This window comes from Pinus tabuliformis, chromosome 4_2, assembly GCF_031772625.1.
Source record: "Pinus tabuliformis cultivar Carrire ecotype Pingquan chromosome 4_2, CPIR1, whole genome shotgun sequence".
NCBI classification, from domain to species: Eukaryota; Viridiplantae; Streptophyta; class Pinopsida; order Pinales; family Pinaceae; genus Pinus; species Pinus tabuliformis.
The window spans coordinates 1,099,248,607-1,099,265,800 of NC_142304.1; the positions used below are offsets into that span (position 1 = coordinate 1,099,248,607).

The 17,194-nt window shown below is 40.5% G+C and overlaps 1 protein-coding gene across 1 annotated transcript in view; it reads left to right on the plus strand.

The window, feature by feature from the left end:
• LOC149173498 (pachytene checkpoint protein 2 homolog) overlaps nt 1-17,194 on the plus strand; it is a 404,891-nt gene that overhangs the window by 387,125 nt on the left and 572 nt on the right. The window contains exons 13-14 of the mRNA XM_089424627.1: nt 16,612-16,740; nt 16,919-17,055. Coding sequence (XP_089280753.1) covers nt 16,612-16,740; nt 16,919-17,055 — 266 coding nt within the window. The remainder of the gene's footprint in view (nt 1-16,611; nt 16,741-16,918; nt 17,056-17,194) is intronic.

Genomic DNA, 17,194 nt, shown 5'->3' on the forward strand with positions numbered 1-17,194 from the left:
TAGGAAAAGGGGTTTTGTGAGGGGGATGAATGAATTATGATGAAATTTAACACCTTTCCTTCTTAAGTCATCAAGTCGAGGGTTCGGTCCCACCAGAAGTCAGAGAAATGCTCTGAGCCTTTTTGACTTAAGAACTATAGGTATTAATATTTTGCTTATGGAAGGGGAGTTAGTGAGTGCCATGCAGGTTAAAATGAATGAAGGGATGTTAAGCAAACCAAATTGTGAACCATTGCCTTTGATTTGTTTACCACTTATGCATATTTAAATGATACATTTGAAACCATGACATAAGTGCTTCTTGTATCAATTGGAATGATATTTCCGCAACCTTTCTACTACTTACCTACTTACTCATCTTACCATTTTTTCTTCACTTTATTTGGGTGCATTTAGACTAGCAAACCCTTATCAATCTTTTCTTTTCTTTACAAAATAAAGTATCTAAGTCTAACACTATATCATCCAAGGGCTCTGATTAAACTGATGAGCTCCTTTTATTCATTCTACCTATCTAATGATCTGCGAAGATTACACTGTTTGGTCAGATTTATTCACTGCCTATGAAACATAAGATTCAAAGCATGAAATAGGTCAATTTAAACATTTTGACTATTCATGGATTGTGGCATAAGTGACAAGCTGTACACAATCATTCATTATGCATAAGTAAATAGTAGTGGCATTTTGACTTGCACACTTTCCATGGTCTCTTTGGTCTTTTGGGGTTCATATATTTCATTTTTTTTGACCTATTTTCATTCTTTTTGTCCTTTGATTATTCTTTTAGGACATACCCTCTTTACATTTTTTAACTTTTTAATATGGAAAACATTTGCAGAAAGCAGAAGTATGTACAATATTACCAGGCTTAACCTTAGTCATTCAAAATTATGACTCCTATTGGTATAGGAACCTAACAGTATGATCGTTGGTTGTTGATGAATTCGTCCAAAATCTTTGAACTGTTGGCGTAGTTTTGAGAAGTTTTTCCATTTTTTACTTCCTTTCGTAGAGCAACTATTTCAGCTTCCAATGCTTCTCTTTCCTTGTTTTTTCCTTTAATTCTTTCCTAAGATATTCTTCAATTCGCTTGTATTCTTAAACCTTGATTTTAAGGTTGAGGACATGTTCTCTTTCTGTCTTCAATTCATCTTCAAGAGAGTTGACATGCTTCTTCTCGGCTTTGAGCTCTTTGATAACCCTGATCACTTTGTTTTGAAATTCAACCTCAGTGATTTCTTCTTCTTTGTCTCCTTCATCAAGTGCGTCTTGCTTATTGTGCTTTGCCATAAACAATACTCTTCCGTTGAATTCTTCTTCGTTATCACTGTCTTCTTCGGATAAGGAACTATCTTCTTTGGTGAAGAAACTTTTCTTAAACCATTTCTTCTTGCCTTGCTTGTTGAAATTCCTAGGATGTTTCTTTCCATTCGTAACAACCTCATTTTTGTGAGGACATTTGGTTGCAAAATGCCCAATCTCATCACAATCAAAACATATTAATGGAAGTTTACCTTTGAATTTTCCCGTACCTATTCTCATTTTCCGCGTGAAGTAGGCAAACTCTTTATCTAAGAATTCTTCTTCATATTCTTCCTTTTCCACATCCTTACAATTGCAAGCTTTTGCTTTCGGAGTTTGCTTGTCCTTACTATTCTTCTCGGATGCGGCAAATGTTGTTTCTAAGTGAGATGTGCCATCCTCTTCTTCAATCCTCATTTCATATGTCGTAAGAATTCCATGCAATTCATCTACACTGAGATTGGTCAGATTCGATTTATCTTCCAAGACAGATACCTTAGGGTTAAATCTTGCTGGCAAGGTTTTGATGATCTTTCGGACAACAATTTTTGTTTCAACAGGTTCTCCCAAACCTTCCAATGTATTTGTTTTTTCATCAACATGCTGGAAGTGTGCAGCAATATCTTCATCTTCCCTCATTTGAGTTGCTCAATGTTTGCCTTGAAAATTTGAAGCTTTGCTTGTTTCACCTTTGAGTCACCTGCATATATATTTTCAAGCTTGCCCCATACCTCTTTAGCAGTTTTGCAACTCAATACCTTAAGATAAACAGATTCGATAAACCCACTGATAATAAGATCTTTAGCCTTTGCATCATACCATATTTTTCTTACCTTGTTCTGTTAATTTTAGGTATGTTTTATGCTTAGAGCAATTTATTTCAATTTTCACAGTTAGCTCCATATCTTTTCCAGATTAGCAATCACATCAGCATTAAAGTAAACTGCAAATAGAACATAAACATAAATCGTAGAAGACAAGCCAAGACAAGAGGACACAAGATGTGGCGCTAGCCAGGGACAAACCCCAATGTGGGGAAACCCTTGATCAATTCTTCTTATATGTTCTTCAATAGTTCAACAAAGAGAGAGAGAGAGAGAGAGAGAGAGAGAGAGATAGTACATTTACAACAGAAGTCAACACTTTGACTTATCTAGATAAGAGCATAGATCATCTCTAAGAAGATGATACATGAGATCAGTTGAAGACATGCTGCTTCAACTAATTCTCCAAGGTGACTCCTTCACCTATCGTTGTGCTGCATTTCGTCATCATGCTGCACCTCACCGCGCTGCACCATGCTGCACCCATCATCACTATGCTGCATCTCATCACGCTTCATTAATCATGACTGTACCCATCACTGTACTGCATTATGTGCCATTGCTGCACCATGTTGCCATCTTGACCTATGTGCTGGCTACACCTTGCTTTCTTGTTGTCCCTAGCATGCTTGTTGTCCTTAGCATGCTTGTTGTTGCATGGTAGTTGTTCTTTGCATGCTAACTGTAACATTGCATGCTTGGTGTATTTGCTGCTAAGTACCATACAACTGTCCCAATGTTAGTTAGTTGTCCTTTGCATGCTTCTCTCCTTCGGAGACAGATGCTCCGGCTGTTCCAGCAGTTCTAGCTGTTCTCGGCAATTCCGGTAGTTTCGGTTGTTCCCAGCAGTCTAGGTAGTTCCGGCTTTTCCGGCAGTTCCAGCTTTTCTGGCAGTTCTGGTAGTTCCGGCATTTCCAGCTTTTCTAGCAGTTCGGGCTTTTTCGGCATTTCCAGCTTTTCCGACAGTTCTGGCTTTTCCAGCTTTTCTGGCAGTTCTGGCTTTTTCGACAGTTTTGGCATTTCCAGCTTTTTTGGTAGTTTCGGCATTTCTGGCTTTTTCGGCTTTTGTGGAAGTTCCGACTTTTTCGGCTTTTCCGGCAGTTCCGACTTTTCCATCTTTTCCGGTAGTTCCGACAATTCCAGTAGTTTTGGCTTTTCTGGCAGTTTCGGCTTTCTGCCCTCTGGATCAGGGCAACGTTATTCTTTAGGATCTCTCCTCCTAATAAAACGCAAAGACAAGTAGAGAGAGGAAGAGATTCCAAGCGTGTTGAAATGACTTGAAGGCCACCTCTATTTATACTAAAACGTTGAGCACATGTGGCATTTATTTGGTTGCTCGCTGACCTTGACGAATTGTCTTATAACACAAATAAATTCATAACTCCATGAATAATTATCGAAATTGGATGATCTTTAGATCAATCCTACACCTCTCGATGAGAGGGATCCAAGAAAAATATTAGCTGCCATAAATAAGATGACCCACATGGAGTTTGGCCCTAGTTGCCAATTTTAACATGTTCATCCTGGATTGGTGTGAAGCCTTTGTCAACGATTTTCCATACTTCGTATCCTTGTGCCAGCAAATGAACTTGCATTCTTCAACTCCAAAGTGCATAGTTATTTCCAGCGTTCAAAGGAACTCTATTCTTAATATACTCCATGATCTCCTTCCAGTTGTTAGACTTCTATTGAAGGAACCAAGCTCTGATACCAATTGTTGGAAACACTGAGAGGGGGGGTGAATCAATGTTCCTTAGCAATTAGCACTTTTAAATGTTTTCAGAGCACTAGTTAATCTTCAATTATTATTAATGTTTATGCAGTAATAACAGTAAATAAAATAACACATTAGGCACAAGAATTTTAGGTGGAAAACCCCCTCCGGGTCAAAAACCACCGAACACTTTTCTAATAAATTCTTTAATCTTCAACCCCAAATGAAATGAAAGCAACAACTTCCTAGAATTCTAAAGAAACATTCTTCTCCAGCTCCCACTGGAAGGACGCCCCAACACCCTGGTTTCTTTAGTAATCAACTGAATGGATGCCCCAACAACTTAGCGAGCCACAACTCGCCCTAGCACCACCCTACCACCCTGAAGTGTTTACAAACCTCAACCTGTAGGTGACTTCATACACCTACCTAGCACCTCCCTGCCACCCTATAATGACTGAAATAATACAAGGCCGTGGATTCCCAAACCAGGGACAACAATTCACGATACAATAAGATGTACAATGATTTTTGTGTACTTGACCAAATACCCAATCACTCTATGACCTGCAACCCAACCATGACATCATCCCAACAGAGACTCCTATACCTCCCAATAATGCCTTTTCGACTCTAGGCAGATTGATTCTTTTACAATAATGACTCTTCCAATGATGACATTTTTACAAATGACTCTTTTACAACTCTACAATGATGACTCTTGGCCTTGACACTTCTTCACAATATACAGATGGTTGTCATGTATTCAAAGGAAGTCATGTTGTAATGCTTCCTTTGACTCTTGAATTCTTGCTTGAAGTTGTACTTGAATCTTCTTCTACCTGCATGCAAAATTTGCCCGGCAAAACCAATCCCAAAACAAAACAAAATACCCTTCAACTTACCTTTGCCTGCAAAACACATCTAATTGCATAATAATGAATAAATACAAATTGTAAATTATAATTCGTAGCTAAAGTGTGCTTGTCACTTTTGTTGTTGACTTGCTGCAGCAGTAGACAAAGACTCCCACTCTTGATATAGGACTAGCTCTATAAAAGACTATACCCAAAACTGACCTAAAGATATATACAATAAAAATTGATGACAAACCCTAGACTTATGATGGACCAAGTTCTAAGTACAACAACAAAGACCATTCTATCAACTATGACAATACAAGTAACATGAACTTACAACATCATATAGATTTAGCAGACTTGGTGTAGCATCAAGAATATGTAGCATCAAATGTGTAGTATCAAGAATAGGACATCCGAAATATGGTATCAAAACTAACTGTGACATATAGAGACATAGAGATATAACCGAGACCCTGTATGTACTTACGTTGTCCTACAAAAACATATGTCAGAGATGATACTCATATTTCAAATGTAAACATTAATCATACATACCTTGCTATAGGAGACTTACCCTTGACTGTTGATGTGTGGTCCTTACTACAGTGATCCTTGAATGCATGCTTTTTCTTTCCTTCTAGGAGCTCAATATTGAATCTATTGTATCTATGTAATTTCGGATCTCTAGGGTCTGAAATTTCGTCATGTGGTAGCCCTTTGAGTCCTCTTTCCAACCCCACAGGTCTGATCAAGATTGGATTCTTCAAGAAAGAGTTATGCCCAATCTCCCATGATGACCTGATTATAGACTGGTTCAGTGGAACGAACTTGTACGAAGTGCAACGTGTCACTGTTGCGACCTTTAGCCCTGAAAAAGCTACTCAACAAACTACAGTCCGTCCTCTTTCTGGGACTATTTACGAACTTTGAATCCAATGCTCAAAGAGAAAGTTATGAGGATTTTCCCAACGTCACATGTTTGACATCGAATTCGGGAGCTTGCAAAAATCCTAACTTCCTCAATTCATATCTCTGAAAATATAGCGAACCAAGATCTGAAATTCGATCACGAGGTTCATCTAGATTTTGGTTCAAATGGGTTTTAATTTCAGCTTTTGAAGCTTCGCAAAAAAAGAGTTATAGCGAAAATGCCACGATGACCTATTTGAAGCCACAAAATCCCAACTAGAGGAGGATATGAGGGTCACTATTTATATGAATGTCTTGAGTTGAGAGGATCCTCAACAAGTGAAAGTTGGAGGGATTTTAGGAGAAAAAAAAAAAACATTATTAATTGTTGACTATTCAATGACCACAACCAATTATGAGTGTCATGCCACAACCCCATAAGTTTTAGCCCACTAACTGGGGTTACTAACTTCAAACTCGAATATCTTTCAAACCGTGAAGAATTACGTGGCGTACCATATATCAATGGAAACATCTCGATGAGTAGAATCGATCTAGAAGATCCTTGACTTACGATAGAGTAAGTTGTCAAGTCAAAATGCCCATGCAAAATTGGGGTAGCCCCTAGTGCTGCTTGGGTTGACATCAATGACAACCACTGATAAACAGAGATTAAGTCTCTAATCTACAGCTAAGATTAAAACATGACTTGATCCGCCTTCTAGATCATTCTCACCCATATTTTGATTAATAGTCATTAATATTTTAATTTCTCTAAATTTAGACTTAGGAACCTCATTAAAAATTTTAATTATTTTAATAAAATATATTTTGGGTGGAATTTCACCAAATAGATTCTGGGTTCTTTAGAACTCATGTGCCTTAGCTTCTGCACCAATTTTCAAGGCTAGAGTGCTTCCGATGCTACCAAAAACTAATATATGCATTTTTTTCTAGGGTTCGAAGTTTGGCAGAAGAATGAGGAGATCTTCTTTGGGCAAGGAAGATATGCTACAGAAATTCTGAAAAGATTTAGAGTGCAATATTGTCGGCCCATGGCTACTCTCATGATCACCAACTGGAAGAAAATAGATGCATCAGAGGACAAGGAGGTGGACCCCACCTTGTATAGATAGCACATTGGATCGTTCATGTGTCTAGTCAACACCCTTAGTCAGTTCATGGTGGAACTGAAAAGGGTGCATTGGGTAGCAGCTAGGCACATTCTGGGGTATGTGCGTGGAACAGTCGGATAAGGTTGAAATACTCTCGAGGGGATGACATCAGATTGAATGGATTCACAGATGTAGATTGGGCAGGTAGTTCAGTAGACCGAAAAACTACCTCTAGATACTGCTTCAGTGTTGGATCAGGAATTATCTCTTGGTGCAGCAGGAAGTAGAAGTAGGTAGGTCTGAGCTCAACAGAAGTTGAATATATGGTAGCCATCACAGCGTCGTGCGAAGCTATTAGTCTTAGAAAACTGCTTGTGAGTTTATTTAGGAAAAGGGTGGAAGCGACCAGGATTTACTGCGATAATCAGAGTTGTATCAAACTCTCTCAGAATCTAGTATTTCATGATCGGTCAAAACACATTGATATCAGATGTCACTTTATCAGAGACTATGTTCAACGTGGGGTAGTGCAACTACAGTATCTTCCCACAGGAGATCAAGTAGCAGACGTACTCACAAAGGCTCTAGGAAGAGCTAAGTTCATTCAATTCAGGGAGCAGATGGGCATGGTAGAGAATCTGTTTCAGTAAAAATGTAATTCCTCTGTTAGAGTGGCAGGAAATGAGAGAGAGTTGCAAGACAGATGTGGTGTTGGCAGTGGCAGGGTCATGTGCAGTAGTTGGTGGGCAGTGATATCAGACGTCAGCAGCGCAGAGGGAGATGTTACAAAACATGGTGATGCTTAGGCAAGTCACATTGAGCACATTCCTCGCTAAGAGGGATTGTTGATTTTTGGTAGCATCGAATGTGCTCTAAGTCTCAAATTTTGCATGGAGGGTTAGACATATGTATTCCACAGTACCCAGAAATCGTTTTGGAAATTCCACATGGAGACAATTTTATTAAAATAATTAATTATTTTTAATGGGACCCTACGTCTAAACTTAGGAAATTAAAATAATTAATGGGTATTAACTTAAACTGTGGGTGTAACATCTAGAAGAAGATGAAGATCGAGTCCAAATGATTTGAGCCATTGATTAGAATCTAATATGGGCCGCTGGTTCTCAAATGGCAGATTATAAGGACATCGAGAGGCATTTGGAAACACTCCAGAGCCAGATACTCAGTTACTCGAGTAAGTTTGATTTTCTCATTGGTCGAAGTTCGGCAAGAGAAAATTGAATAAGAGCGAGAGTTGCAGGTGAGAAGGAGAGAGAGGGTATCAACATCAGTCTGAAGGTCAGGAGCAGAAGACGCAGAGCAAAAGGAGGACAACGCAGAGGCTGTGACGCAGAGGACAACGCAAAGCCAGTGTGACGCTGGGATAGCATAGTTCTCACGTAGGGGCTGATGCAGTGAGAAGCAGAGGGGGCAGCAGGTCCTCTCCTGGATCAAAAACTTGTCGAGAAGTGTCTTTAAAAATTCTCATAGAGAATCCTCTTCTATTCTGTTAGTTGTATCTTGTACATGAGATTTTTGCGGAAGAATAATAAAGAAACCCTCATCTGCTGCATTGGTTTTCCTGCATTGGGTTTTTTCAAGGACATTTGTCCAAAAATAACTGTGTCATTGTGTTGTTTCTTTTTCTTGTTTCGACATATTAATTTTAAATAGTGATTGTTGCATTTGTATTTACTTTGATGTTTATTGTAGAACATAGTAAATAACTTGTATGGTTTAACATGTAGGAGAAGTAATATTAGTCGCTGCAGTAGGGATTCTGGGTTTAGGAATTTTCACACATTGAGACTTCATGGTGGGCTTCTCTTCCAAATTTGGGGCTTCAAGATTGTAATAGTGTTACCTACCTAGGTAGGAGTGTCTAATAAACAACCCTATTAGGTGTTTCCAACCCTAAGGGAAAAGATAGTTCCCAGGTACATCCTTCATTTGACAGGCGTCATGTGAGTGGTGATGAATGGATCCCCACATGGGGGTCTCCAAGCCAAATGCCACGTGTTGATTTGAGGTAGCATTGGATGTGCTCTAGCCATGAAAATTGGTGGAAGCTAAAGCACGTGATATCAACAAGACCCAGAAATGGTTTGGGCAGATTCTTCCCGGTTAAGGAGATATTAAAATAATTAATATTTTTAATGGAGTTCCTAAGTCTAAACTTAAGAAAAATAAAATATTAATGGGTATTAATATAAAACTGGATTAGAAGGTTCCAAATGACATGGATCAAGCCAAATCTAATCTTAGTTGTTGATTAGATATGTAATCTCAGCCTTTGAAGGACCAATAGAAAAGTATAAGAGGAGGCTTGAGGGTCAATTGGAGAACACACCGGAGTGATCAATCATTCGATTTTCTAGAGCAGGGTTTGCTAAGAAAAGTCGAATTAGTGATCAGTTTGTAGCGAGGGGCAGTGAGTACTGGACAGAGAGGTAGAGATAGTGCCGAGAGACTAGCGCAGAGGCAGATGCAGAAGCCAGAGCAAGCCACAAAGAGGCTAGTTGAGACAAGGTAGAGGCTAGAGGGTCTACATCATCCATGCAGAGTGCAGCAGGAGTGACGCAGAAGGCCGTAGAGGCTGTGCAGTGCCTAAGAGGGCTGACGCAGAGGGTTTTGAGGCTGACATAGAGGCCAGGAGGGCTGGCACAATGCTTCAGTTGTGCTGGAGAGGGTTTCGTGGCGCAGATTTTCCGAATATCTGCTTCTGAATAGAGAGGTATTGCTGCTGGTTATTTTTCTCTATCGAGTGAGCCAATTTGGCACTCGGTTGTACTCAAGGATATACTGCGTAATAAATAACCCTTAGAATTGTTGCACCAGTTTTTGCAAGTTGGGTTTTTCCAGGGATGAGTTTTCCAAAAATAACGGTGTCACTTGTGTGTTTGTTATTTCTTTTAGCTGTTGATCTGTAAATGGTTGAGACTGTATTGTGTTTATTTCGATGTTTATATGTTTAAATAACTTGTTTGTAATTAACAAGTAGGAGAAATAAACCAGAAGAATACAGATAAAATTTCTAACGGTTAGACTTAGAAATGTCAACACCATGGGCTCAAGGATGGAAATGATGAGGGATGTCCACATATTTGGGTTTAATGTAGGAGGGAAAATTTGTGGATACATCAGTCACCCCGACCTTTGTTTTTCCACCCTTATTTATTTTCCTTTTTCCTTTTCCTAATTTTCCATTGTATTATTGCTTGGGGCTTCAAGAAATGAGAGCATGTTGTGTATGATTTAAGCAGTTATTACCCCCTTAAGGTGGGGCAGTTTGTTTCCCACTAGGGGTTGGGACATGCATGGGTTCCTTAATGGTGTACAGGCACTCATGGGGCCCAAGGAACCAGGGTGATGGTCATAATTGGGGGTAAAGCTCATGGTTGGCTTTTGCCCACGTGCTATATTAATGTCTCAACCATCTTTTGCATTTTATGATATTTTTTTCTTTTGTTTATTGCTTGTGGCCGTGATATATGTTTAATGTTCTTTTTGTTCCATCAACCTCTAGGGCAACGTTTCTAGGCCTGATCCAGACATGCGGAGAAAGGGAGGGGGTGTGCCAATGCCTTGTGGACCTTGTGGTCATGTGGACCCAAAGAAGGAAAATTATGAAAGAGGGCTTGTAATATGCAAAGGAAAGTGAAAAATGTGGAACAAAGAAATGGGACCACGCAACCAAAATCGGGGTTTCCCAAGTAGTGTCCTTCTTGAAATCATAGGTCAATAAAGGAGATCCCACAGGACTAGGATTGAGGATTAACGCCCCATTTAAGGTGTGGGAACAAAACTATGGTAAACACCATTCCTTCTTCCAAGCCACCCAATAATCCATGCCCAAGATTCCCAAGGAAAAACGAGCATAAGCGCTTGATTGCACAATGAAATGCATACCTTTTGGGTTGGATTGCCCACCTTTGAACATATGTTCTCGACAGATGGGCGAGGGGACATATGACTAATGCAGAGAATGGAGATCAATTGGCACAATGTATTGGCTACACTAGTGGCTATCAGGGGTTGCTGGCTGCCGGCTGAAGAGAGATCTAGGAGAAAAATTTCTCCTATGGGGTCAGCCACTTGTGGTTGTTGATTTGGGGTAGCATTGGATGTGCTCTAGCCACGAAATTTGGTGGAGAGGTTGGGGCACATGAGATCTCCAATACCCACAAAGGGTTTGGGCAGATTCTAAACAGTTCAGGAGATATTAAAATAATTAATTTTTTTAATGGAATCCCTAAGTCTAAACTTAGGGAACTTAAAATATTAATGTGGATTAATGTGAAATTGTTTTAGAATGGTCTACAAGACATGGATCAAGCCAGATCTAATCTTAGTTGTTGATTAGGGACTTAATCTCCGCCATTGATATGTCAACAAGAAAAGTATAAGAGGAGGTTTGAAGGTCACTTGGAAAGTACACTAGAGTGATCAGTCATTCTATTCTCTAGAGCGAGGTTTGCTAAAAGAGTTAGAATTAGTGATCGGTAGTTGCAGCTGAGGGGCATTGAGTATAGAGAGACAGAGAGGCAGAGTAGTGCCGGGTGAGCAGTGCAGTAGCCGAGAAGAGTGACGCAGGGCCAACGCTGGGCAGAGAGGGGCTGACGCAGTCAAGAGAGAGGTTGACGCTAGGGTTTCTGGGGCAGATTGGTGCTGAGGAGCTGCCAGAAGGATTATCCAGGGTTTCAGCCAAGAGATTTGTCAGAAACTGAGAGGTATTACTGCCAAGGAAAGTCTCTATTGGGTAGGCCAGTTTCGGCACCCAGATTGTACTCTAATATTGCTTAATAAGAAAACCCACAGATCGCTGCACCGGTTTTCCCACATTGGGTTTTTTCGGGGACATTGGTCCAAAAATAATGGTGTCATATGGTGTGATTGTTTATGTTTCCTTTAGTTGTTGATCTGTAATATGTTGAGCATGCACTAGTGTTTACTTTCAGTATTTACATTGGAAAAAACTTGTTAAGTAACATAACAAGTAGGTAGGTATAAATCAGATAAAGTGCATGGATGGTTTCTAACTAAGTAGACTTAGAAACTTCAACATGGTAGCAGAGCGTGATTGCAGATCACAGGAGGACTAAGGACATCAGCCGAGCAGAGCAATAGCAGCATAAAACAGTTGTCCCGAGGTGATAAAAGTTGTTTCTAGTAGAGCAGCAACAAGGGAAGGGTGACGCAGTGCTTGTGTCATCAAGGGTGAGCCGGGAAGAGGCAGCGTAGAGGCTAAGGAAGGAAAAACCATGCAGAAGCTGGGAGGGTTGACGCAATTGGCTGAGGAGGTCGGGTTGCTGGTGCCAGGATTACGCAGAGCCTAACAGCTCTCACCTTCAGGTTGCTGGGGTTTAGAAGGCTGTGGGAATGTTGCAAAGTGGAGCTGGTGAGGTACTGTAGTCAGAAGTTAGAACAATACCTGACATAGCAAGGTCAAGAGGAGGGAGTTGCTACAAAGGGTTTCTAGCTAAGGAACCTGGATTAGTGGTGCAGTTATACAAGATGATCAGAGTAGGGGGCATCTCGACAGCGGCAGAAGGATTTCCAGGAGGGAAATCAGGACTCAGAGGGAGTCCAGAAGAGAACTTCCAGACGGGAAGTAGAGACTCGGAGGAGTTGAATAGAGAACTTCCAGGAGGGAAGTAGAAGAGCATCATGGCACTACACGGAGTAAGAGACCAGGATAGATTGGACGGAGCATTGAACTTTGAAGTCTGGAAGGCAAGAATCTTATCCGTACTTGACAGAAATTGTGTCAAGAACTTCGCCTTAAAAGTTATAGCTATCCCAGTCGACCCAATGGTAATGACAAGTACGAGGCAATGGTGAGGGCCAAGAGCATCATGCTTGACGGGGTCAAGGACCATGTAGTACCACACATTGCCGAGAAGGAAACGACATATGAGATGTGGGAGGCCCTCAAGAAATTATACCCGCATACTTTTATACAAAGAAGAATGTTACTTGAGAATCAGTTGAGGTCGTATCAGATGAAGAAGGGAGAATCGAGATTAGTTGACTGCTATAGAAGCCACGCCGAATCAGGAGTTGATGGTGAGGACATCCCTGAATGCAGTCTCAGAAGACTGGGAGGTATTTTTCCAGAGTATACTGGGCAGAGGGACACTTCCACCTTGGGATGAGATGTGGGCGGCTCTTCGCCAAGAAGAGATCAGATGACAGTCAAAGATGGGTAGCAGCAGCAAGGGGATCAAAGTCAAGCAGGAAGAGGAAGATGTTAACCTAGCATCTGAGGGAAAGCAGGAAAAGCAGAAGAAGAAGTATCTCTCCAAGATCAAGTGCTTCCACTGTGGGGAGCTGGGTCATTATGCGACCCAATGTCCAAGGAAGAAGAGTAAGGGAGAGTCTTCCGAGACTAAGGTAGCGCCAGCAAGGGCAGAGAAGGAAGTGTTGACAGACGATGACTGTGCCATGAGTGCACACGCACCACTTGAGCGGAAGTGGGGAGACATCGAACTGTAGTCAGGCGGACTACAGGTGATGAGGGGCAGAATCCTCGAGGTACCCAGCCTCTTGGATTAGACCTTGCTATGGGAGCCATGAAGAGGAGTAGCAGGACTCGTTGAGTCAGGTAGAGATGCGGATGGAGCGGCAGAGAGAGCTACAATGCAAGAGTCCTGAGACAGCACGAAGCTAGCAGGCTGCAGCAGTGCGAGAGGCATAGGAGTGTTGCACCAGTGCAGGATGGCACAGAGATGTGTGTAATAGTGCGAGATGCAGGGAGTTGCTGCAGCAGCGCAGAGGTCAGAGAGCGAACACTTGTCAGTGGCAGAGGGAGCTTCAGCATCAGGAGGGTCTCTAGCCCAACAGAGAGGTCAGAGTTGGGAGATCAATTACTTACTTCTTAGTAACGAAGTTGTAGTGCAGCAGTGGGCAACACGATGCAACATGATGAGAGGAGGTGCAGTGTGGATGCAGTGCTGGGAGAAAGGACCAGCGTCAACATGGATACAAAGGGAGCTATCGTACAGATGCAGCAGTGGTAGTGGCAGAACCATGGGCAGCAGTACAAGATACAGCAGTGCAGAGGATGGTGGGCAGCGGGCCTAGCATCAGCACATGAACCGATGCCGGATGATTAGTGTAATACTCAGTAAGGAGTATTGTTAGAGCACAATCCTCGCTAAGAGGGAGTGTTGATTTGGGGTAGCATCGGATGTGCTCTAGCCACAAAATTTGGTGGAGAGGTTGGGGCACATGAGATCTCCAATACCCAGAAAGGGTTTGGGCATATTCTAAATAGTTCAGGAGATATTAAAATAATTAATATTTTTAATGGAGTCCCTAAGTCTAAACTTAAGGAAATTAAAATATTAATGTGGATTAATATGAAACTGTGTTAGAATGGTCCAAAAGACATGGATCAAGCCAGATCTAATCTTAGCTGTTGATTAGGGACTTAATCTCGGTCGCTGATATGTCAACGAGAAAAGTATAAGAGGAGGCTTGAGAGTCAATTAGAGTACACTAGAGTGATCAGTCATTCTATTCTCTAGAGCGGGGTTTGCTAAGAGAGATAGAATTAGTGATTGGGAGTTGCAGTTGAGGGGCATTGAGTACGGAGAGACAGAGAGGCAAAGATAGTGTCGGGAGAGTAGCGTAGTAGCCGGGGAGAGTGACGCAGAACTAGCCAGGGCTCACGCAGGGCCACGCAGAGGTAGCGGGAGCTACGCAGAGCCTCAGAGAGGCTAGCGTTGCTAATGTAGACCGATCCGAGGTGACGCAGGGCCAGCGCTAGCCAGAGAGGCGCTGACGCAGACCAGAGAGAGGCTGACGTTGGGGTTTCTGGCGCAGATTGGTGTTGAGGAGTTGCCGGAAGGATTATCCAGAGTTTCAGCCAAGAGATTTGTCAGAAACTAAGAGGTATTATTGCCAAGGAAATTCTCTATTGGGTAGGCTAGTTTCGGAACCCAAATTGTACTCTGATATTGCTTAATAATAAAACCCTCAAATAGCTACACCAGTTTTCCCACATTGGGTTTTTTTGGGGACATTGGTCTAAAAATAATGGTGTCATATGGTGTGATTGTTTCTGTTTCCTTTAGTTGTTGATCTGTAATATGTTGAGCATGCATTAGTGTTTATTTTTAGTATTTACATTGTAAATAACTTGTTAAGTAACATAACAAGTAGGTAGAAATAAATTAGATAAAGTGCATGGAGGGTTTCTAACTAAGTAGACTTAGAAACTTCAACAGTGGTGGGTAACAGGTACTATTGTAGTGATAGTGATAACCCTCTCGGCTTAAGACTTTATAACTCAAATGCAACTTTGAGTGGTAACAATATGTAAATAAAAAATTAGATGTTCGTATTCTATATGGGAATATAAAGGAGCCTTATTTGTGTGGTTATTCAAAGTTGGATTAGGGAGGATCCGTGCATGACATGAGTCTGCAACAGGTTGTGTTTAGTCATGGCACATGGCCAGTTTTTTGGAACAACAAAAAAGAACACGCAGTTTCACTTACCTCTATAGAATTAAAATTTAAAATAAAGAGCAGCAATAAAACGGACATGTGGAACAACTTAGCTTGGAAGAATGCTTGCATATTTGCAAGTCCATTAGGATGAACCTGTGATATTTTTGTCATAACTAGGTAGTTCTCAACCTGGCAAAGAATCTTGTCTTCTGTGAGCAAAATAAATATATTGATGTGCATTGTCATTTCATTCAACAACTTGTAGAAGATGGAGAGGTTGAGTTAAAACATTTCCCAACACAGAAGCAAACTACAAACATTTTCACCAAGTTTCTTGGCTTAGTTGAATTTGTGAGATTTAGAGATAAACTTGGTTTAGTGTTTAGAATGTCCATTAAGAGAGGTTGTTTGAGTTATTCAGTTCATAATGGTCACTAGACTATGGTCTAGAATTTGGCATATTAATACAATCACTTGTTGAATTAGTCTAATTCACGCTTTAGTGTTTTACGAATGAATTAAGGACATTTAAATTATTTTTAGGGTTTATGTACTTAGAGTTTATGTCATTCTTTAGAATTTTATTATAAAAGATCGTGTCCTCCGAGCTCTCTCCATTTTATTGTTGAAGAAGTATATCTCTGTTCCAAGTTCTCATGTTCTTGGTTTGTTTGTGTGCTTGTTTTTTTCGTAACAGACTTGAGCAATTGGCATTGATGTTTAAAAGATTCTGTGATCATATAAGGTTAACCCTTAAAAAGTAGCACTACTGTGATCTCCTTGTTGTTGGGGATAATGACAATGCAAAAGTGATCCTTTCTCAATCTCAAGTGTTCTAGCTTGATCATTTCTGAATATTTCAACGAGGGTTCAGAAAAGATGAAGTTAGAGACATTGTAACATTACCTGTGAATGCCAAAATATAGGCATTGAGATTGCGTGGACCTCTGTATATTTCATATTGTCACACTGTTTTCTAAGAAACATTGCTTGAAGTTTGGACTGAAAATATAGTATGCATAGAGTTAGAACCCCTTGTTGGATTTTACAAAGAGTGTATGCTATGCCTGCCTTAAATTTCTGAATTATGAAGATCAAATAACATGCATCCTAAAATTGGATTGCTGTAAAGTGATGCAAACTGTTGTTTACAAATCACAAGTTGAGGCCACTTTTGCATCGAAGTGAAGTATGGGGCCATTATTGATCAGTTACTATTTTAATCAAGGAGTCCAAATAAATTTATTTGTCAATCAGGAGAGCGTAAATATCCTTTTACAAGTATCCTCATGTTTTGGATTGTTTAGAAATTGCTGTTAAGTTTATTAGGAAGCTTGATGTTTTCAGATTTCATTTGAATAGACGCTATTGTTCTTCATAGATTTATCTCTGACATTTATCGAAGATTTTGTTGATCAGGATATTGGTGAGTCACCATTATTGAGTTATGGAAATCTACAACATTGTTTAAATACGGCTCAATCAAATCATTTGGAGGATTCTTTGAGCCTGTCGAAGAATTTACTGGAAGCAGCGCTAGTTTGCGAGGTAGGAAAGTGAGGCACATGCCCCGGTTGGTTTTCATTATTGACGGTGATATGTTTTTTCTTATGTTGGTTGGTAGCGTAAAAAACTGTGTACTTGTTGATTACTTATTTCTTCACTTGTATTTTGCTTATCCTTTCTTGCTCTTATTTTAGAGTGCTTTTGTTGAATTCTTGATCAGGGTCTAAGTGGCCGAGCACTTAGAAAACTTCCTTTTCTAGCTCATGCATCTGCGGTTCATTGCTTCAATCCTGAACTTTCAAAGTTCATTACCACATTATTGGATACTGCCAGAAAGGAGCTCTCTGATCAGACTAGGTAACTGTTTGCTGCTCACTAGTGCTAAAATGCATATATAACCTAGCATATTGATTAATTAATAAACATTTATGGTAATCGTTCATGCCTCTGTTTCTCCATGGTAGATCTTGATCCAGTGTTGGTTATGTGTTATGTA